Source organism: Sphaeramia orbicularis, chromosome 12, assembly GCF_902148855.1.
Source record: "Sphaeramia orbicularis chromosome 12, fSphaOr1.1, whole genome shotgun sequence".
Classification (NCBI taxonomy): Eukaryota; Metazoa; Chordata; class Actinopteri; order Kurtiformes; family Apogonidae; genus Sphaeramia; species Sphaeramia orbicularis.
In genome coordinates, this window is record NC_043968.1 from 8,919,759 (window position 1) to 8,944,295 (window position 24,537).

Here is a 24,537-nt window from a genome sequence, read left to right on the forward strand (position 1 = left end):
TTGAACTCTTGAATCTAAAATGTCAGCGGTTACAATACACAATAGGATAAACTGATCAACTCATCTACTGCATATTTTAGTGAAAATTCATTCATAATTGGCCATAAATTCTAGAGTGATGGCCAAAGAATGTGTTTCATAATATCACAGCAACCTTGACCTTTGACCTATGGCCACCATATTCTAATCATTCATCCTTTAGTTCAGGGGTGTTAAACTCATTTTCTTCCGGGGGCCACATTCAGCCCAATTTAATCTGAAGTGGGCTGGACCAGTAAAATAATAGCATAATAGACAAGAAATAATGACCACTCCAAATTGTTTTAGTACAAAAAATAACATTCAGTTATGCCAATATTTACATTTGCAAACTATCCAAACAAAAAGGATGTGAATAACCTGAAAAATGAAATTTGCTAAGAAATGTAAGTACAATTTTATCAATATTATGCCTCGGCTTATCATTTATAGGCTGCAAATCAGATCTACGAAGGCACAAAACATTTAGTAACAGACAAAATATTGTTAAGGTTGCACTTAATTTTCTTTCGACATTTCAGGTTGTTCATATTTGTTCAGGTTATTCACATTTTATTGTTAAAGGATAGTTTGTTAATGAAAACATTTTCATAATTTAATGTTTTTTGCACTAAATCAAATTGGTGTTGTCATTATTTATTGGTTATTACCTCCGCCAAGGAGGTTATGTTTTTGCCAGGGTTTGTTTGTTTGTCTGTCTGTTTGTTTGTCTGTCCGTTAGTGTGCAACATAACTCAAAAAGTTATGGACAGATTTGGATGAAATTTTCAGGGTTTGTTGGAAATGGGATGAGGAAGAAATTATTAAATTTTGCTGGTGATCGGGGGTGGGGGGGCCCAGGGGGCCCAGGGGGGGGCCCACTGATCAGCCTTGGCGGAGGTCTGCGCTCTCCGAGTGCTTCTAGTTATGATATTATTTTTGAGTTTGATGCCCTAACTTGCACTTTGCCAATTCATCCCATGGGCCGGATTGGAAACTTTGGCGGGCCGGTTTTGGCCCCCAGGCCGCATGTTTGACACCTGTGCTTTAGTTCAACTTGATGTTTTCTTTTGATGCATTTAAAGGCCTTTCACTCAAGGTTCCTGAGAGATTTCATTCTTAAGTATAACATGTAACGGCTGTGTAATGTGAGACTTTTTTCTTACAAGCAGTCAAATGACCCCAAACATGAGTCTTGTTTCTTGTGTTTTCAGGTGTTGGGAGACTATAATCGTCAGAATAAAACTGCAGCAGAAATCCAGAAGTTCATCAGGGAAATTGAAAACATCTCCAGTCAGCCGCTGCGTGACCACTTCTTCAACGTGTCTGATGAGTTTGCTTTGCTGAGCATCGTGGACGCCTTAGGAAGCAGGATCTTTGCCTTAGAAGGTATCCACATAACACCCAAAACCTACAGTACGCACGACTACGAAGGAACCGACAAACGTCAGCCAGATCTGTGTGAAAAAGGCAAATCCATTGTTAGATATTGAAGTTTTTTTGTGTTTTTTTTTTTGTACTGCTTCTTTAGAATGAAGCTTTTTCTTAAATGGCTCATATTTTGCTAAACCCACTTTTATTAGTCTTTGGTTCATTTATTTGTGTATTTGGACCCTAATAGTTCATACAGTTTGAATTTGAACCCTCCAGGTGCTGCAAAGCTATCTTTATATTCATTCCGGCAAAAAATTGAGTGGATTTCTACAACCTGTTTTAATTCCTGCTTAGTTTTTATGTTTTATAACTAGTTACATCATGACATTTGCACATATAAGGTCAAGACTTTTGACGAACTTTTCTCCGAGTATGACATAATTGTTTATCAGCAGCAGCGGTTGTGGTCCATACTGAAAATATCTAATCCAATCCAACCCACTTTACTTATATAGCACATTTAAAAAAAACAAGAATGTTTCCAAAGTGCTGAACATCATAAGAAGAATAAAATAATTAAAAGAAATACTGAAAAAAATACATAAGTACATAAAACTACTGCAATCCTCTAAATAAAGCAATAAAATGAACTAGTTAAACGTAATAAAATCAATAAAATAGATAAATAAATACATATAAGACACAGAGGACCACACAACTCACACAGAAAATATGTCCAAACTTCGAGGAGATTACCTAAAATGTTCAGTTGTTGTCAACAACCTGGAGGGGGCGGGGCCTGAAGTGGCTCATTTGCATTTAAAGGGCCAGCGCTCCAAACCACCTTTCTGGTGTCATTACTCAGAAATAGTGTTGAAGATGGACCTGTGGAGTTGAATTAATGAAGAATTCAGACCCAAGTAGAGCATTTACAGTTTATGGAGACCACAGGGAAATGTTGGAAAATGCATAATTCCATTAAAAAAAAAGTTAAATATTGTATTTAGATGTCATTATTCAAAGACAAGGCTGGCTCAGATTTTCCCAAATACGGTCGATGTCTGTGACAGATGTGGAGGCTCACCCTGCAGTCTCACACACATCTTTTTTTCTTGTCCGGCCCTGACAAATTTTTGGCTAATTTATTTCAACACCATGTCCAAGGTATTTTCAAAAACTATTTTCATTTCACCACACATTAGTATTTTTGGTCTCCCGGAAGAGTATACCCAATACTCTGCTAAAGAATTACAAGTACTAGCTTCTACCTCCCTGGTTGCTAAACACCACCTCCTTCTTAATTGGAAATCTACAACAGCTCCTTCCAGAACACAATGGATTAATGAGGTTATGTCCTTTTTAAAAGTAGAGAAAATTAGATATTCAAAATGGGGAAACTTGAACAAATTCTACAATAAATGGCAACTGTTTATAGATTTTTTTTGAGACAATGTAATTCCCTTCCCCCTCCCCTCCCCTTGTTTTTCATTTTTATTTATTTATTTATTTATTTTCTTATGTTTATGTCACCAGTTTAATTATTTTATTCAGACTATGTCTTAGTATTCTTTTCATTGTATTGTTTGTCAGGTTCCATTGTTATTTGTTCCTAAAAAAATATGCAAATCTAAAAGTAATGGTGTTTACAAACCTGGTTAATGTTGACATCAATGTGCCAAGGTGTTGGCATGTACCTTTCATTTTCTTGTATACACATCAGTAAAAATACAGGGTGGGGAAGCAAAATTTACAATATTTTGAGGCAGGGATTGAAAGACAGTGTATGACCAGTTGGTTTATTGAAAGTCATGAGAATTTATTTGCCACAAGAAAATGTCCATAATAGAAAATGTTTTTATTCTATGTGTCCTCCTTCTTTCTCAATAACTGCCTTCACACGCTTCCTGAAACTTGTGCAAGTGTTCCTCAAATATTGGGGTGACAACTTCTCCCATTCTTCTTTAATAGTATCTTTAAGAAAGTCGACATTGCTGTGTGATGTTCTATTGGTAGCATGTTCTAAAACGCCCCAAACAGCAGAATCCAGAGGGTTTAGATCTGGGCTAGAAGGCGGCCATAAACATGATTCCCAAAAATTGCTAAAGTTGGATTTGTTGCTGTTGTCAACAAGTGTTTTGCTGTTCTTGTGTAAGATTTTAACTTCCAATCATATTTTACTGCATTTCTAACGGTCTTGTCTACCTCAAGTTCAATTGCCATTTTTCTCATGGATTTGGTTGGATCCTTTAGGATTTTGGATTTGAGAGCTTTAATAAAAGCTTTGGTACGTTTTTTTTTGCTTCCTCCACTTCCAGGCTTTCTGGTAATAGTTTTGCTCATAGTCATTCTCTTCTTTCCATTATAAACAGTCTTTATGGACACTCCAACTATTTTTGAAATCTCCTTTGGTGTGACGAGTGCATTCAGCAAATCACACACTCTTTGACGTTTGCTTTCCTGATTACTCATATGGGCAAAAGTTTCTGAAAAGGTATGGATAATAGTGTTAGGTATGATTATGACATCAGTATATGTTTGGGTTCAAAACAATTGACCTAGTGCCTGCTGAGAAAAAACAACTAAATGTTCATTGTAAATTTTGTTTCCCCACCCTGTATGAAACAAAAAAAAAGTTAAATATCACTCCTTTAACTTCCTGGTCATTCAATCCATTTCCAGCTAAACTGGCAGACTAGTCATCTTGCCCAATTCTCTGGAAGAATGAAACATTTCCCATTAAGTCTAACTACAGCCATTTTAAATTTCCTATTAAATGATTTATTCAGCAATTCATGATTAATATGTTAATCAGATTCTAACAAACCATTATTTTTATGTTGTTCTCAGCTACAACTAGTAATTTGACATCCTCGTTTGAGATGGAGATGTCCCAGACTGGCTTCAGTGCACATACTTCAACAGTAAGTCACATCCATCCACATCATTCATGTCAGATGACTCCACATTTATCGGGTTTCTGTTTTAAATCCGGTCACTTTGGCGATCATACTTTCGGATTCTTAGCGAAGTTCTCTAAAGTTTGGGAGGAATGTGCTTGGATGATGCAGCTGTGGCTGTTTGTTCAACTACTGACCTCGTCCAGACACAATGCTCCAGTGTTGTCTGTGGTGCATCTAAACCCTTTGGTGATTCACTTTGGTCAGTGAAGGTTTTCAGACACAGATTGTTCTCTGTTTTGTGCGCTCATGCTCCTGCAGACTTCTGACTGATAGTGTTTGTCTGATAGCATGAGAAGGGTGTGAGGGGAAAAAAAATGAAAGCTTAAGGCGAACACAAGGCATGACCCGCACGCGAGGTTGAATCAGACGGTTGTTTAGCTTCAGTAAAAACAACAGGCTCCATTCTGCCCCTTCACCCAGTTCTTGATTTCACTCATTAGGTATTTCCTCTGTCTATTTTAACTACAGACGGCCTGACTTCCTATCCCTGTCATCCTGCTCCTGACTCACGTTTGTCACCTTTTGTTTGTTCGGTGCGTGCCGTACGCTGTCTCTGTGATTGGACTGACTCATAAAACTAGACCCCACCAAACTCAGCTGTTTCGCCGGACCCTGCGAATGTCATGCGATGCTTTAACAGGCGATTCATAAGGAGGCACTACGCATTTCAGTGTGACTAATGAACCATGTTATGCCCCGTGTGACCCCGCCTTTTCCTATTAGATAACGCTGTTTCCTGCAAACTGACAAAAAGTGAAGGACTGGTTTTACTTTTCTGTTTTTTTATGTAATACTTGTTACTGGTTACTCTGTATTTACTTTCCAGATGTTGGATGCAGACCTTCTGTAGACCATTTGTTAGATTTTTGAGGAATAGAGAATGCTTTAAAATGAATAAATTATGTTTGAGGCAGAGTGTGAATGTGTGAGTGAAGGAATAATGGAGCCAATGTACGAGCTGTGAGTATGCAGAAATAGAAAAGCACTTAATGAATATAATCCATTATTTTTTGATGAATGTTTGATTTGAGTCGCTGATTTTACTGGATATTTTCATTTTATTGGATGCCTTATTTATTTATTGCTATTCTTCCTTTTATTTATTCTTTTGCACTGAAGAGGGTAAGCTCTACCCAGTTTCATTATATAGCCATTGTACAAAGACATTAAAAATCTATTCGATTGTATTCTATTGTGTTCTATTCTATTGTATTCTATTCTATTGTATTCTATTGTATTCTATTCTATTGTGCTCTATTCTGTTGTATTCTGTTCCATTCTATTCTATTCTATTCTGTTCTGTTCTATTCTATTCTATTCTATTCTATTCTGTTCTATTCTATTGTGTTCTATTCTATTCTATTGTGTTCTCTTCTCTTCTCTTCTATTGTGTTCTATTGTGTTCTCTTCTCTTCTATTGTGTTCTATTGTGTTCTCTTCTCTTCTCTTCTCTTCTATTGTGTTCTATTCTATTCTCTTCTATTCTATTCTATTGTGTTCTCTTCTATTCTATTGTGTTCTATTCTATTCTATTGTGTTCTCTTCTCTTCTCTTCTCGTCTCGTCTCTTCTCGTCTCTTCTATTCTATTCTATTCTATTCTATTCTATTCTATTCTATTCTATTCTATTCTATTCTGTTCTTTGACATTCATTAAGTTCGTTTCAGTGTATCACCCACTAACAGACAAACATGTAATGCTTTAATCTCTCCTGGTCCCATAGGAAGGAGTGTTACTGGGAGCAGTGGGAGCGTATGACTGGAATGGGACGGTGGTCATGCACACCGCAGGAGGCTCTGTGGTTCCGGGGAAGAACGAGTTCTTTAACGCAGACGCTGAGGTTGGATATGAACGACTGGCTGGCTACATTGGTGCGTTGACTCACAAAAACCTTTATTTATTGATTTTCCAAACAAGTAACAGATGAAGAATACCACGAGTAACTTCAGTTCAGATTCGGTTTACATTAACAAGAGGAAAGTTTTTTGTTTTTTTCCCAGACAGCCATTCGTACTTGGATAAAGTAACTGAGGTGCCACACATTTAACAATTGAGTCATTATCTTTTTATAATTATACTGTTGTGTTGCTTAATGATATTTTACAGCAAGACAGCCTTAAGCTATAAAACATAATACCAGGATTTACATTCACGGTTCTTTCAGTTCCTTTGAATTTACTTAGGATGGGAGTGATTTAGTGTCAATACTATTTAGAACATGAAATGTAATGGAGATACACTCAGTTATGGCTCAGCAAGAAATAGTGCAACATGTGTTTTTTTTGTTTGTTTTTTTTTGGTGAGTAATAACTGAATTCATCAAATTACAAATGTCAAAATGTCCTCTATCTCCTACTGTGAGGATAAATTAAATTAATCACTTTGTGCAGTCTTATGTTAAAATACATAAACGTGGTAGACATGACAGATTACTGCACAATCAGCTGTTTACCAGCCCAGGTATCCAGGAGCCTTTGAACAGCTAGCACTAGGGGGGGTGGGGTGGGGTTAAGATATATGGCGTGTAATATACAAAAGAAACAAAATGTCAGTCAGTAATAAAAATCCATGCCCTGTTTTGGTTACGTAAATGTTCTGTGTGTGGTGGTGTGTGTAAGATGTGTGTGTGGTGTGACTGTTCTGAAGTGGGCTTCTCAAAAAAAAAAAAAAAGGAATAAAAATCAGGGATATGACCAAAGACGATCATTAGGTAACTGAAACTAAACAAGATGAAGAGAAAGGAAAAAAGGAGAGAGAGAGAGAGACAGAGACAGAGAGAGAAAGGAGGAAAACAGGGGATTAATTACACTGGGTTACAAAAAATGTTTTTTGCAAGTTGTCTAGGTTTTTTCAACTGAATTAGGACCACTTTGCACCGCTAAATCCAAAAATGACATCTGTTTTTCTCAATCAGGTCAGGTTTTTTTTGCTAATTTGATTTTGAAAAATATGATCTTCTCACAAAATTGATTACATTTTTGTGACTTTATCAGTTGATTTTTTATATAGTTCTCACCCAAAATAGGTTTTAAGAGGAAAAAAAAAAAATCATTTTCTAACAGGATTCCTGTTAGGTACAATGGTGTATTCACCGCAGATGTAGCAGAATACATCAGGCTTATTTTTGCAAGATCTTCTAGTCGAAGCCATTTCATTCACCTGTAATATTAAAAAAACCATTAATCATAAATTGGCAAAAGTAAAATCTTCAGAACTCGTTTATTGCAAGAAATATGAAAGAATTTTGTATCATATGATGTGAAAATGCCCGTAAATGTAAGCAAAAATATTAAAAAGCCAATATGTAGCATAGTTCAGAAAGTTGACCTGATTGAGCAAAATTAATGTGATTTTTGGATTCAGCACACCAAAATTATCCTAAATCAGCTCAAAAAACTTAAACAATAAATTTGTTGTTGACCAGCGTAGTGCATCAAATATGATAGAAAACTGAAACTCATACATGGAAATTGATATTTGAAAAGAAAAGTTTTTGGTTGTTCAGAAGGACCAGTAAAGGCGCTGGTTTAAACAACTGGGTGTCAAACTCATTTTAGTTCAGTTCCACATTCAGCTAAATTTGATCTGCAGTGGGCCGAACCAGTAAAATAATACCATAATAATATATAAATAATATCAACTCCAAACTTTTCTCTGTTTCAGAGCGAAAAAAGTAAATTTACATTATGAAAAGGTTTACATCTACAAACTATCCTTTCAAAAGATGTGAATAACATGAACAATCTGAAAAAATATGAGTAATTTTACCAATATTCTACCTCAGTTTATCATTTACACATGTACATTATAACTTACAGATCACAGTGGATCTACAAATACACAAAACATTTAATAACAGGCAGAATCTTGTCAAAATTGCACTTACTTCTCTTAAGACATTTCAGGTTGTTCATATTTTTTCAGGTTATTCACATTTTTTGCTAAATTATACTTTGTTTTAGTGTAAATACACGAAAATATTTACATTTACAAAGAGAAAAATTTGGAGTTGTCATTATTTCTGTGTTATTCTGATAGTATTGGACTGGTCCTGCATTGAATTGGTCTGAATCTGGAACCTGAACTAAAAGGACTGTTAATATCTGAGTGTAATTTTTGCATTTCACAAATTCATCCAAAGGGCCGGACTGGACCCTTCTGCGGGCCGGATTTGGCCCCCGGGCCACATGTTTTACACCTGTGCTTCAATGCTTCAGGCTTTACAGGGTTAAAGATCATTTCTTTTTTTTTTTTTCCTATGTGTGATCTCGATCTTTAAAGTACAGTGAAATTTTACAGCTGCAGAATAACCGGAATAAACAGGTGATCAGTCTGACCACATCAGATAGCTCTCCCCTTTCTGTCTGTCCCATAAATATTCTCCACAGACTGGCCTCTCTGTCCTGCTGCCTTTTATGGCTTGCGGAGCATCCACGGCATCTTAATATCAAGTTATTTAATCAACATGTCAGTGTAAAGAGCACTGGTGGGTCCAGGCATGCGTACTGTAAACTCAGCTGTTGGCACCCGCTCTAATGATCTGACTGCAGACTCTGCACACACACACACACACACACACACACACACACACACACACACACACACACACACACTGTTCTTCTGTCTTAGTATCTGTGTGTGCTGGTGTTGTACAGTTTCCCTTTACACGTTCAGATGTAAACAGTTTGGTTTGGTGAGGAGCTCAAATCAAACATTTAAAAATAGACCTCAACAAGAGCCAGAGTGCGTCTCCTTTATTCCCGTTGATGCCTGTTTATACGTGCAGTAAATATAACGGCGTGTGTTATTGTCTGTGTATTATCTGCAGGCTATGACGTAGAGTCGGCGTCCACCCCCGACGGAGTTCTGTACATCACAGGTGCACCGCGCTACAACCACACAGGCCGCGTCGTCATCTACCGACTGAACGAAACCAACAACATCGTCATCTCACAGATACTCAGAGGAGATCAGGTGAGACGATGGATGGATGAGTGGGTGGGTGGATGGATGGATGGATGTATGGATGAGTGGGTGGGTGGGTGGATGGATGGGTGGATGGGTGGGTGGATGAGTGGGTGGATGGATGGATGGATGGATGGATGAGTGGGTGGGTGGATGGATGGATGGATGGATGAGTGGGTGGGTGGGTGAATGAGTGGATGGATGGATGGGTGGATGAGTGGGTGGGTGGGTGAATGAGTGGATGGATGGATGGATGGATGGATGGATGGATGGATGGATGGACGGATGGATGGATGGGTGAATGAGTGGATGGGTGGGTGGATGGGTGGATGAGTGGGTGGGTGGGTGGATGGATGGATGGATGGATGGATGGGTGGGTGGGTGAATGAGTGGGTGGGTGGATGGATGGGTGGATGAGTGGGTGGGTGAATGAGTGGATGGGTGGATGAGTGGGTGGGTGAATGAGTGGATGGATGGGTGGGTGAATGAGTGGATGGATGGCTGGATGAGTGGGTGGGTGGGTGAATGAGTGGATGGATGGATGGATGGATGGATGGATGGATGGATGGATGGGTGGGTGGGTGGGTGGGTGGATGGATGAGTGGGTGGGTGGGTGAATGAGTGGATGGATGGATGGATGGATGGATGGATGGATGGATGGATGGGTGGGTGGGTGGGTGGGTGGATGGGTGGGTGGGTGAATGAGTGGATGGATGGATGGATGGGTGGGTGGGTGGGTGGATGGATGGGTGGGTGGGTGAATGAGTGCATGGATGGATGGATGGATGGGTGGGTGGGTGGGTGGATGGTTGGTATGTAGCTCAGTCATGTTATGAACAGTGTTATAGATAGATAGATAGATAGATAGATAGATAGATAGATAGATAGATAGATAGATAGATAGATAGATAGATGTAGAATTTTTTGAAGTTGTAAATAGTGAATATGAGTGATTTTTGTCCATTTATGACCTTATAACAGTTGTCTTATTGCATGTGTTTACTTTTTAGCAAGTGTTGCTGGGATGTTTTACGGCAAGAGGAGGGAGACTGTTGTCCAGTAACACACTAAAGTAGAAATGTAGAATTTCAGAGTATTCCGATGAGTGCCCTATACAGGGTTAAGTATTTGATGGAAATGGTAAACAGTCATTGTAATACATCACTATGACCTTGAACTTATTCAGATTTGATACAAAGAGGCTTCAAGGATGAACTCAAGGTCATTGCGGCATCCTAATGTTCTGTAAAAACACTTCTGTGGCTCTTATTCCACGCTCCACTCCTCAGTAAAACTAGTGTGTAGAAGTGTAGACAGCTAGCTTGGCACTGACTAATCTGAGAGCTCTCCTTTGCTTTCCAAGGGGAATTATTAATGGGAGTGGACTGAAATGCCCCTGGATGTATTTGGCCAGACCTCCAACCACTCACAGGCAGCTGGTAAATTAAACTGGCCAAGTCCTGTCAGAAATATGGGAACACATGTTTCTTGTCACTTGGGCATATGGTTGTTATTTTATTTTTATTTATTTATTTATTTTTTATGAACTGGTTGTACCCGACTGAGAATGTTCAATATGAGGATTTCTTCCTTTTATAACACTGCAAAAATCAAAATCTTACCAAGTGTATTTTTCTCATTTCTAGTGCAAATATCTCATCACACTTAAAATAAGACAGAATCACCCAAAGAGTAGGGATGTTCTGCAATATATCGCGATATTTCATTTCACAATACTGTATCGATATTAAAAAGTACTGTATTGATATTTTTAGGTATTTATTCAAATGCAGATATGGCGGAGGTTCATTTTTGGTTTTCTTTGTTGTTTATATCTTATTTATTATAATTTAACACTGTTTTATTAAATAATGATTATTTGAATCATCCTAAAAGCACTTTTTACTGTCTGAGAGGCAGATGTTAGTTCCTTTGTTGGTATTGCACAAAAATAATGTTCTGATGTTAGTTCTGAACTAATAGAATATGAACATTTGAACAGGATCTTAAACTGTAATGTCTGTAAAACAGAATTTCAGTTTTAACGCAGGAACATTTTGTGATATAGCATTAAATTCTGTTTTGATCAAATAAAAATGTGTTTAGTATTTGGGCATATTTCTGGTGTAATTCAATTTTTCTACGAAATAATCATTTAAAAAAAAGAAACAAATAAAAAATTGCCTTTATAACGGTATCATGATATATCTTGATATATCATTGCGATCCGAGTATTGTGATTTCTATCGTCTTGCCAGATTCTTGCCGATACATAGCTCTACTAAAGAGTAACTTTTCAGTGAGGTATAAGAACTTATTTTTAGACAATAGATCTTGAAAATCTTATTTCTAGAAATCTTACCAAGATAATTTTCACTTGTTCCATTGGCAGATTTTTTTTGCTTAATTCAAGATCTTTTTTCTTTATTCCAGCAAAAAAACATGCCAATGGAAAAAGTGAAAATTATCTTGGTAAGATTTCTTGAAATCAGATTTTCCACATCGATTGTCTAAAAATCAGTTCTTATGTCTCACTGAAAAGTTCCTCTTTAGGTGATTCTGTCTGATTTTAAGTGTGATGAGATATTTGGACTAGAAATGAGACAAATGCACTTGGTAAGATTTGGATTTAAAAAAGTTATGGAAGGATTTTGATGAAATTTTCAGGAAATGTTGACACAAGGAACAAATTATTAAATTTTGGTGGTGTTGGGGGGGGGGGGGGTCTGATCTACCTTGGCAGAAGTCTGCACTCTCCGAGTGCTTTTCTAGTTTTAAATTATTTGTAATGCAGCAGAGTTCAGTGCCATAACTGAGTCCAACCTTATTAAAGCCCACTCTTTGCTTTGGTTACGAAAGTGGGCACATTAGTGAGGTTAAACTCTTCATTTTATTAGTGTATGAGAATAAACAAAATTTGCTTCACTTCACTCCGACTCTGGACTCCACCATTCACCTGCCGCCGCCCCCCCCCCCCCCCATTCATTGTTTTCTGGATCTGCCACTGATAAGTTCCACAGACGTCCTTCACACACACATCTAAAACACACTGTGCTTGTACTGGACCAGTGCTGCGTGCTCTCCTACACACAACAGCCAGTACAGCTGGAATAATGTCAGGTCGCAGCAGCGTCGTATCATTGCATCCACGTCTGACCTGCACCGTATCAGAGACACGGTTGTAATCGGCTCGACCAGGTCAATACCAAGTGATAATCAACTGGAATTCCAGACCGGGACCAGATGGATCTGCCAGAGCGGATGAAACACTTGCTCTGGCAGATCAGGCTGGTTCTCAGATTAGATGACAGCGTGTTTACCCCTGGAACCACACATGGCAATACACAGATAACCTCCATTTCAGTCAAGTATTTCTCCTTTATCACATATTTTATTCTAGTGTGTTGACCCATGGGGGTCCACAGGTTCTAGATGTGGTAGTTTTTATGCTGTTGTGTATTCATGCATGTGTTGTACCGCATTTGTCCAGCAGTCACCACCAAAGCATTCTGGCCATAGCAATGTGATTGTAAAACTATTGTATTCAAAAATTACTAATGTCTCCCAAAATATTGGTCCTATCAACTTGCTGTTTCCTCTAGTCTCTTCCTTGTCCAAATACATAAGTATGACAAACTGCAGCAGTCAACTCTTTTCAGACTTTGTGTGAATCCCAAGACACACATACAGACACGCACACAGAGGCCATTGACTTTTATAATATACACTACACACAAAAAGTTAAGGATTTTTTACATTTTTGGGCTATTTTTTTTTTTCCGTTGGGATTGTTGCACAGCACTTTTTACTTTTTTGTGTGTGAATTGAATTGAAACACATTTTTTTAATGGCCAGACACATAGTTTTATTTACAAATGGCAAAAATGACAAAAAAAAAAAAGAAATATTCTTGACTTTTTGTTTGTAGTGTAGAAGATGAGTCTGGAGAGAGAACTGACGGCATACCAGCTGTGGCCACCACTGAGGTTTTCCATGGCTTTGACGCTTTAAGGCAGGGGTGTCAAACTCATTTAATTCCAGGGGCAACATTCAGCTCAGTATGATCTGAAGTAAAATAACAACAGTGAAAAACTAAAACTGCATTATAAAACTGTTTACATCTAAAACATTTCCTTAGAAATGTCAATAACATGAACAACCTGAAGTGTCTTAAGAAAAATAAATGCAATTTTTACAATATTCAGCCTCAGTTTATCATTTATACATGTGTATCACAACTTACAGATCATAGTGGGTCTACAAATACACAAAACATTTAGAAACAGGCAGAGTATTGTTAAAAATACACTGACTTCTGTTAAGATATTTCAGGTTGCTCATATTTGTTCAGGTTTGTGTGAAAGGATAGTTTGTAAATGTCAACATTTTTATGGAATTTTATTTTTTTTACACTAAAAGACAAAAATTTGGAGTTGACATCATTTATAGGTTGTTATGATAATATTTCACTGGTTGGATCCACTTTAGATCCTATTGGTCTATGTGTGGAACTTGAACTAAAATGATTTTAATACCATTGATTGTTCACATGTTCAGTGTAATTTTTGCACAGATTTATCCCATGGGCCAGATTGGACCCTTTGGTGGGACAGTTTTGGCCCCTGGTCCGTATGTTTGACAGCTGTGCTTTTCGGGTTAACGCTGACACATGTTTTCCGACCCCTCTGTGCAGATCGGCTCCTACTTTGGCAGCGTTCTGCAGACAGTCGATGTCGATGGAGATTCCTACACAGATGTCCTCTTGGTTGGAGCGCCGATGTACATGGGAACCGAAAGAGACGAGCAGGGACAAGTATACGTGTACAAACTGAATGAGGTACACGACACTGAACATCAACTTTTATTAGCTTATATTATGATACTTTTACTGAAATGTATGCATGCACAAATATCAGCTTGTTTTTGTTTGTTTTTTTACCAGGATGGCCAGTTTGAGCACACGGTCACTTTAAAGCCTGTCAATCAGTCCTGTTGTACCGCCCACTCAGAGGTCTGCACCAATAAAAATGAACCGTGTGGGGCCCGTTTTGGAACTGCCATCGCAGCAGTGTCAGATCTCAACTTAGACGGCTTTAATGACGTAGCGATCGGAGCGCCACTTGAGAATGACCACCGAGGAGCCGTCTATATCTACCACGGAGACAAGAAGACGCTGAAGGAGAAATATGTACAGGTGAGACCAAGGCATCCTGTGCCTCTAACTGCACTGAAATATTTGAATAATAATATGGGTTTTGGGGGTTTTAACCCATAAAGACCCAAACATACACCGCTGACCAAAATCATCTACTGATATACGATGTTTAATACCTGTTGAGTCACTTATTCTATCAATACATGTAAGTAATTGGGGTAAAATGCAGTTTTTCATCTTTTCACAGTCATTAACCTCCACAGACCCAGGAAATATCAGCAAAGTACCAGCTTTTTTTGTTTTTTATTAAATAAGTGCCTATATTGGAAGCATCATGATGCAACAGTTTTTTCAGATGCAGTTTTTAAAATTTTTATGGAATGTCCTTTGTGGTGGACAGTTTTCTGTCCACAAATGTGGACAGAAAACCCATAGCTGGGTCTGAGGAGGTTAAATATGACCCATTTAGACATTTAGAGGCTCCATAGTGAACATTTTCATCTTCTACAACATTGATTCATCAGTAAAACCCATGGAGTTGGATCAATGACAGTGGATGGAGACATTTTTTCTTCAGTTTTCTCTGTTTTTGATCTAATAACCCTCAACTGTAATCTAAGCTTCCATGAACATCTATATCAGGGATCAGCAACCCTGATCCTCGAGAGCCACTATCCTGCATGTTTTAGATGTATTCCTCTTCCAACACACCTGATTCAAATGATAAGCCTATCATCTGGCTCTGCAGAAGCCTGATAACGACCGTCAGGTGGACTGGAAGAGGGAAACATCTAAAACATGCAGGATAGTGGCTCTAGAGGACCAGGACTGGACAGCCCTGACCTACATGATCAACAGGTGGTGCCAGGCACAACAAACCCCGCCCCTTGCATGTATTGTAGTTTATTTTGGATCCAGCTGATGTCATCATGTCTATGCATGTGCTGATGTCAGCATATCAATAGCCTCTATATATGTGCCAAGTCTGAAGTAAACTGAAACAAAATTGATGTTTTTGGGTGGCTGTGGCTCAGTTGGTAGAGCGGGTCGTTCAATGACCAAAGGGTCAGCGGTTCTAATCCTGCCTCCAACTGTCCACATGTCAGAGTGTCCTTGGGCAGAACACTGAATTGCTCCCAGTAGGGCCTGGCAGTGCCTTGCATGGCAGCAGACGCCTACTGGTAAGCAAACAAACAAATGTGTCCCTAAACTGTCAAGGAAGCTTTCATGAAGTAACATGTATTCACACCTTGAATGGTGTTAGATTTCAGAGGGTGTGAGTGAGTTTGCAAGTTAACACCAACTTCCTGTCTAACTGTCTGAGGTCATGTGTGCTGGCCTTTTGTGAATTAGGGGCTTTTAGTAAAAACACTTAATTGCACAGAAGGGACATTTGAAAAATTCATAGAAAAATTTAACTTTGACCTATTTTTCCCAAAATGTAATGACATCTATTATGGGTCACTGGCAATATATAAACCCAATTTGGTATGAATTCAGTAGTTTTGCTGCTAGAGTCTTAACAAACTAGAAAAGCACTCTTAGAGCACAGACCTCTGCCAAGGCAGATCAAACCAAAAACAATACCCCTTGCCTCCCCCTCAGGGAGCAGGGTAGTTAATTGAATATAGGAAAACACCTGATTTTCACTGAAAAAAAGAAAAGTCAAAGTGTGATAATATTACAGTAAATGGTAATAAATCAGTTACGAAAGGTTAAATAAGGAGGTAAAAACTCATTTGGGAAGTGCCAGAAAAGTAGCATTTGGGGTTACAGGTGGGGTAGTGGTTGGACAGGGCTGGAATTATTTGGAAATTTTATCACTTTGATTTTTACTGTTATCCTGACTATATTTATGAACATGTTACTGTACTTCGAGTCAAAAGTCTGTCATAATCATGTCAGCGTTTTCTCATTGATTGTGTAATACTTATTGGGTAGGCATTGTGGGGGGCCTTCCCCACAAGAAAAAAAAATACAGAAATTCTAAACATTTTGGGATAATTTTATTTTTAAAAAAGAAATCAAGCTGAAAAAGCTGAAAATCAAAGCATGCTAATGGAGTCCAGTGGGGACCAAGTCCAAGCGTCAGATCTTCAAAGCCTGGAAGTGTCCTAATGCTAATGAATTCATGTAAACTAGCGTGTTTGTGTGGTGTTTCCGTAGCGTATCCCAGCAGGCGGAGACGGTGAAAAGGTGAAATTCTTCGGTCAGTCCATCCACGGAGTCATGGATCTAAACGGAGACGGGATCACTGATGTCACCATAGGAGGTCTGGGAGGGGCCTCGCTGTTCTGGTGAGCCACCGTCAGATATAAACATCCACTCCTAAAAACCATGCATTCCACTTCAGTAATTACCGGCAGCAGCACATGGAACCTGGAGGCATCTGACATGTCCGTTGTGCGTTGTGTTATCCGGGTTTGGACAGCTGTTGGTGTCCCGCTGGGCTTGTAAGCTTGGGACCGGCAACTTCCTCATGATCTCTGTGTTAAAACCCCTGGATACAAGCTGGAGAGCGGCCCACAGACTTTCAGCCCACAGACGTTTCAAACATCAGCCCACACTGTGATTGAGCTTCCCAGGCAGACCTTCTCCCACAGCCTCCACTGGCAGAAGCTCAACGAAGCTGTGTGAAAACTCCAACTCCCATGTGGCCCAGAGTTTAAATAGGTTCTGGCAGCAGACACACTGTTCTTCCTGGGCTGTTGGCTGTGTTTTACAGTTCTGAATGTTTGGGGAAAAAAAGAGTGTGACTGCCCAAGTTTAACCCTTTATCGGCCAAGTGACTATTTTTGGCCATTTCTGCATACATTACAAGACAGTAACAGCTATATTTTACTGAAAAAGTCACTTTTTTTCAGTTTCCTCTGTTTCTGATCTAATATCCCTCAACTTTACTCTGAGCTTTCACGAACATCTTTATGATCAGTGAAGGAAATATAGAAAAATACCAGAATTTCACTGAAAATCAGCAAAAAGCAGGGTATAATATAATAATAAATGGTGAGAAATAACTGACGAAAAGTTAACTTTTTATCGGGCAAGTGACTATTTTTGGTCATTTCCCAGTACATTACAAGACAGTGACTGCAACAGTTACAGACAGTGATCAATGACAGTGGATGGACACACTTGGTTTATGCTCAGTTAATGATATATTTTACTGAAAAAGTCACTTTTTCTTCAGTTTCTTCTGTTACTGATATAACTAGAAAAGCCCTCAGAGAGCGCAGACCTCCGCCAAGGTAGATCAGTGCCCCCGACGATCACCACCAAAATGTAATCATTTGTTCCTTGTGCCAGTATCAACATTTCTTGAAAATTTCATCCAAATCCGTCCATAACTTTTTGAGTTATCTTGCACACAGACAGATAGACAGACAGACAAGCCAACGCAGGCAAAAACATAACCTTCTTGGCGGAGGTAATAAATGGTGATAAATGACTTAAGAAAAGTTAACAAACATCCTGCCCCCTCAAATTAAAGTTTCCGAAGGTAGGGGAGGCTTAGAGGACTGACTCAGGTGCCTCTAAGTTTCACTTTCACTCTGCACTTGTACTTATTATGAGGTACTTTAGTGACGCTCAAGTCTGTTTGTTTGTTTGTTTGTTTTTTTCAACCTGTGAGGCTTTTGTGGAATTATTTGACCCAACCCAACCTACCCCGCAAATGAACTGACATTCTTTTGACCCGCCCCAACCCGACCCACAAGTAACCCACTTCACATCACTAACGCACGGCACCGAACGCACCCCCATTTAATACCTGGACAGGACCTGTCCATAGACACACTACTGCAGTGATCTCAAGTAAAATAATAACATAATAACCCATAAATAATGACTCCAAATTTAAGGCAAGGCAGGTTCATTTGTATGGCACATTTCATGTACAAGACAATTCAAAGTGCTTTACATAAAACATTAAAAGCATTACAGCAGAAGCAACAAAAAGTATAGGCATGAGAAAAACGAACAAAAAAATCAGATAAATAGATAAAACAGGTAAACAGATAAAACAGATAAGCATCTAAAACAGATAAAAAACTTTTAGCTTAAAAGAATACAAACTCTATTCAAATGCAGCTGAGAACAGGTGGGTCTTTAACCTGGATTTAAATAAACTGAGTGTTTCAGCTGATCTGAGGTTTTCTGGAAGTTTGTTCCAGACATGTGGAGCATAGAAGCTGAATGCAGCTTCTTAAATCAAAATTTCATTGTAAAAAGTCTGTATCAGATCAGTATTGGATGGGTGTCAGCAAAACTAATCCCCCCCAAAAAATCAGGTTGGATCTGAAGCAAAAAAAATCCAGATCTGGACATCACTAATGTTGACGTGTCTGGATCAGCACTTATGTTTGTCTAATGCTCTAAAAGTGATGTTCTAATGCTCTAAAATACATGTTCCTTTAACATTACATGTGTTTTTACTGTATTTTTTATATTTACTTCTTGGATTTTTTTTTTTGCCACTTATGGGTAAGGAACCAAATATGGTAACTTCATTAACCTTGATTAACTACATAATTAGAAACATTTGACATATTTCTCCAAAGTAATACAGTCTTGTTAAGTCCTCCAATAACACACTAATGTTGAAATGTTGAATCTCAGAGTATTTCTCTGAGTGTCCTATGAAGGGTTAATGCTCAACGTGCATCCGTTACTTGTTCCTTCCTTTGAGAAAGTAGAAGCATATGCACACACATATAAAACTACACACACCCACACATGTTGCACTGCCGACAGTGATGTTTTCAAGATGTTGACGTGTTGGTTTAAACTCACCAGGTCCAGAGATGTTGCAGAGCTCCGTGCCAACATGACCTTTGACCCCGCCAAAATCAAACTCCAGCAGGTCCAGTATCAGTGTGAACACAGCGGTCGAAAGTCAGTGTGTGTGAAGACCGAGGTGTGTTTTGTCTACACTGTCAAGTCTGACAACAAAGACGCAACCACGGCCAACGGTGAGTTGTTGAACGTCTGAACGCAGACGCTGTCACATGGTCCTGGTCTGCTGCCTCCTTCCTGTCAGTGTGTTCTTACATCAGGGCTGTGTGTTTTGTTTCCGCTGCGTCCTCAGAGGTCCACTATAACCTGACTGTGGATGCCCTTCGAGCCAAAGCCAGGGCCTCGTTTCTGGACCCTGAGGGGAAAAGCGATCGCAGAATCACACGGACATTCACCATCAATGACGGAGAGAGAAAGTGTATGGAAGAGACCTTCATGATGTCGGCAAGTACCCTGATCCAGATCACACACACATAGAATAAAATAGAAGAGAAGAGAAGAGAAGAGAAGAGAAGAGAAGAGAAGAGAAGAGAAGAGAAGAGAAGAGAGAGAAGAGAAGAGAAGAGAAGAGAAGAGAAGAGAAGAGAAGAGAAGAGAAGAGAAGAGAAGAGAAGAGAAGAGAAGAGAAGAGAAGAGAAGAGAGTAGAATAGAACAGAATAGAATAGAAGAGAAGAGAATAGAGTAGAATAGAATAGAATAGAACAGAACAGAACAGAATAGAATAGAATAGAATAGAATAGAACAGAACAGAACAGAATAGAATAGAATAGAATAAAATACAACAGAATAGAATAGAATAGAAGAGAAGAGAGTAGAATAGAATAGAATAGAATAGAATAGAATAGAATAGAATAGAATAGAATAGAATAGAATAGAATAGAACAGAACAGAACAGAATAGAATGAAATTGTAACGGGTACAACGGGAACCCAGATGCAGACCGACACTGAGGTAAGAGTTGGAAAAGCTTTTACTGAAGCTTAGCAGGAGTTCAATATTACAGTTCACAGTTTCAAACAAAGTCACAAACACAGTCTCAGTAAACCAACAGGGGTTAGGCAAAGGGGGGCGTCGGGGACAGGCAGATAATCCAGGAACCGGAGAGACCGTAGAATCCAGAGGGGCAGTGACTGAAGACAGGGTCTGAGGCGGAAACAGGTTGATACCAGGCGGCGGTCAGAGACGTGGTCTAGGAGGAAGGGCAGGTCGAGTACCAGGTGGCGGACGAAGAGACGTGGTCAGGGGCAAAGGGCAGGTCGAGTACCAGGGCACGGACGAAGAAGGCAAAACCAGGCAGACAGATCAGACAGGGGATCAGGCAACGGGTAGGCAGGACAGGTCAGGGACGAACAGGATCAGGCACAGAGAATCAGGCAAGAACAACGCTGGAGAGTTTCACACGGGGTAGAAAACAATCTGGCAACGACAGACATCAGAGCAGTGAATATATACACACCACCCCTAATGAGACGCAGGTGCGCTCATCAGGTGAATGGAATCATGATAATTAGGAGGTGTGTCAGGGTAAGAGGTCAGAGAGAGAAAAAAGCAGAGAAAAAAGCAGAGAAAACAGACAGATATGACAGAAATAGAACAGAACAGAACAGAACAGAATAGAATAGAATAGAATAGAACAGAATAGAATAGAATAGAATAGAATAGAATAGAATAGAATAGAATAGAACAGAATAGAATAGAATAGAAGAGAAGAGAATAAAATAGAATAGAGTAGAATAGAATAGAATAGAATAGAATAGAATAGAATAGAATAGAATAGAATAGAATAGAACAGAACAGAATAGAACAGAACAGAATAGAATAAAATACAACAGAATAGAATAGAATAGAATAGAATAAATGTAAATTCTCCTAATAACGAGTCCAAAATGTCACTGGATAATAAGAATGACCCTTTCACTGCTTTAACCCATACAGACCCAGTGCTACTTTTATGTCAGTTCCCAAATGAAGTTTTCTCTCTATTTACCCTTTCTTAAGTGATTTATCACCATTTATTATAATATTATCCCAAATTGCATTTTTTTTGGGAAAGTCCGGTATTTTCCCATATATTAATTTAATTATCATGTAGATTGTTATAAAAGCTCAGATTAAAGTTGAGGGTTATTATATCAGAAACAGATAAAACTGACGAAAAAGTGACTTTTTCAGCAAAGATATAAATAAGTGTTTACATAAAGTGTGTCCATCCACTGTCATTGATCCAACTGCATGGGTTTTACTGGTGAATCAATGCTGTAGAAGATAATTGTGTTTCCATGTTTACTACAGAACCTCTGAACGTCCAAATGGGTCATATCTGATGACCATGAAAAGATGATAAACTGCATTTTACACCAATTATTTACATGTATTAATAGGATTAGTGGATCAACAGATATTAAACATTTTAAATCAGTAAATGCATTTGATTGCCAGCCGCTGTTTGGGTCTTAATGGGTTAATGTCTTGTCTGAAATAAAACACTGACTTGCTTGAGTTACAGTATTTTGACAAGACACAGCACTGAGGTCAGCTGAATGCCGTGAGATTTCTGTTCATTCATGAAAGTAAAATTATGTGGAGGAAAAATGTAAATGGTTTCAGGGCTGGTAGCCAGAGCGGAGGCCGAGCAAAGCTGTGAGAAGTCTAGTGTCGAGCAGGAGTGACTTGGTTCTAACATGAAACAGACTCTTAATCCTGATCAAAGCGGTCGTTCGAACGGCCCTGTGAGGCTCCAAGTGATAAATTATCTGTAAGGACACGTAGAGCTGGAAAGACGGTGAGAAAACGAGTAAAGGAAAAAGAGAGAGAGAGAGTGTGAACATGGTGTTTGGAGATTGTGACAAAGTGACACTCAGGGGTCTGATTGTAACAAGTGGCCTGACAAACACATCACAGGCTGTTTCTGACTGTTGGAACCTTTGTACGGTCCCACATCATCTGTCTGCTGCATACATGTGACATTTACAGCCGTGTGGAGCAGGTCTCCCACTCACTACACCGCTGGATTTCTCTGATTAGTTTCCCTAAAGCCAGACAGAGAGGAACTAATCAGTGGAAACAGCTGTTGTGTGTGGAAACATGAATACCTGCTCTGTTCTAACACACCAATATGGCTTCTACTGACTGTAGTACAGAGGGATTCAACACATTTTAGTTCAGTTCCACATTCAGCCAGTGATGGGCAAATTACTTTTAAAAAGTAATTAGTTATAGTTACTAGTTACTTTCCCAAAAAAAGTAACTGAATTAGTAACGGAATTACTCTGGAATTACTCCTTCATAAATGTAATTAGTTACCAGGGAAAGTCATTGCGTTACTTAAAAACCTTCAAATATGTAAAAGGAAACTGGTTTTTGAGCGTTTTTCACGGGTCAGTTGCAGAGTAGAACAGCAGACAGGTACTTTTTAAAAGGGCGGCTGTGGCTCAGTTGGTAGAGCGGGTCGCCCAATGACCAAAGGGTTGGCGGTTCGAATCCTGGCTCCAACTGTCCACATGTTGAAGTGTCCTTGGGCAAGACACTGAACCCTAAATTGCTCCCAGTAGGGCCAGGCAGTGCCTTGCATGGCAGCAGTCGCCCGCTGGTGTATGAGTGTGTGTGTGAATGTGAGGAATTGTAAAGCACTTTGGCCACCATGAAGGTGTAGAAAATGCACTATATAAGTTCAGTCCATTTACTGAATACCATGACTGTGGTGAGGTCAAGTGAATGTGGTGTGCTGGGACGACCCAAACTCGGACATGTCATTAGTGGTTCAGGTGAAGGCAGCGTGGACAGTTCAGACTCATGGACACACAGGTGAAGCATGAAGGCAGTGTGGGCGATTTGAATAGAAGAACGGCTCGTTAACGAACGGCTCGCAACGAATCAGTTCTTATCATTCACTGAAAAGAGCCGTTCAAAAGACTCGACTTGTCAGCGAACATCACACCTCTTGTGCCTGGCTGAGCGAGCCAGGATGGATAATAGCTGTTGGATATCAGTGCATAGTAACACACCACGTTTCACTGTTGGTAACAGTAACGGCGCTGTAACGTTTCAAATAGTAATTCATTAGATTACCCGAAGACAATAACAGCGTTAGTAACAACGCTATTTTTAACGCCGTTATTCCCAACACAGCACTCAACCCAATATGATCTGAAGTGGGCCAGACCAGTAACATAATAAAAGTAAAAAAATGTAAAATGACATTATGAAAGTGTTTATATCTGTAAAGTTTCCTTAAAAATGTGGATAACATCTTTGGAGTCCCCCTGAATTATCCTATATTCACCACACAGAAACTAAGGGCCGGATCTACTAAAGGTTTGCCTGTATTAAAATTTGTGCAAACTCATCGCACACACAAAAAAATGTCCAAACTGATTTAGTAACAGTGTGCACTAAGGGTTACGTCTTCCAAAAGTGCAAAATAGCGCGTCTGCATCCAGTTAGTACATTTGACACAATGAATATGAAATATGGGGCATTTACACACGGCTGTGCATGTGCTGGGAGGAGAAAATGTAAATATATTAATTTAGCACATGCAAAGTGATTTATAAAACCCCAAAACAATTTTGCTGATAGAAACTGTGTCTATATTTAATACGTATTAAAAGGAGGAGCAAACGGTTTGGATGTGTAATTACACACACGTGGAAGTGGTTAGGAGACAAAGAAATGATGAAACCAGATGCAGAGAATGCATTTTTCACCCTGGTGTGAACATTTTTGGAGTGACAGAAGAAAAAAGTAATTGAGACATATGCCCACCCCACCCCACACACACACACACACACACACACACACACACACCTTTAAAATGAAAAATAAATGAATGAGTCATGCAGTACCTTCTATGACAAAGCTCCTCCAACATTACATTTCCATGCATCTGGATCATTCAGCGCACTGTTCCCATTAATGCTGGTGTATCCAAGAGCAGTTTAGCACATGCAAAACCCTCATTTAAATAGGGCGGTCTCCAAGACTTTGTACCTGTTGTAATTTGCACAAGCAATCTTAGTAAATCACCCGCAAACTGAGGTTCAACCCCACACGCAAAATTCGAGATTGCGCAAGCAAATTAGTACACGCAAATTGGAATCTTAGTGGATCCAGCCCTAAATGTGTTGGCATTTGTTTCTTTGATTGCCCGTAGATGTATCCTCCTTTGGAAGTTGCTTAAACCTCCAGCAGAACACACCTGGATAATGAATGTAATGTCTGTATTGAAACTGAAAAAGATCAAATTTTCTCTCAGAAGATCAACTGCGAAAT

General features: G+C 39.1%; 1 protein-coding gene across 1 annotated transcript in view; it reads left to right on the plus strand.

Moving 5' to 3' along the window:
- The window catches only part of itga1 (integrin, alpha 1), a 180,285-nt gene that overhangs the window by 128,185 nt on the left and 27,563 nt on the right, over positions 1 to 24,537 (plus strand). The window contains exons 14-22 of the mRNA XM_030150240.1: positions 1,233 to 1,407; positions 4,240 to 4,313; positions 6,075 to 6,222; positions 9,180 to 9,325; positions 14,010 to 14,153; positions 14,259 to 14,510; positions 16,638 to 16,768; positions 19,266 to 19,441; positions 19,558 to 19,709. Of these exons, the coding sequence (XP_030006100.1) occupies positions 1,233 to 1,407; positions 4,240 to 4,313; positions 6,075 to 6,222; positions 9,180 to 9,325; positions 14,010 to 14,153; positions 14,259 to 14,510; positions 16,638 to 16,768; positions 19,266 to 19,441; positions 19,558 to 19,709 (1,398 nt within the window). The remainder of the gene's footprint in view (positions 1 to 1,232; positions 1,408 to 4,239; positions 4,314 to 6,074; positions 6,223 to 9,179; positions 9,326 to 14,009; positions 14,154 to 14,258; positions 14,511 to 16,637; positions 16,769 to 19,265; positions 19,442 to 19,557; positions 19,710 to 24,537) is intronic.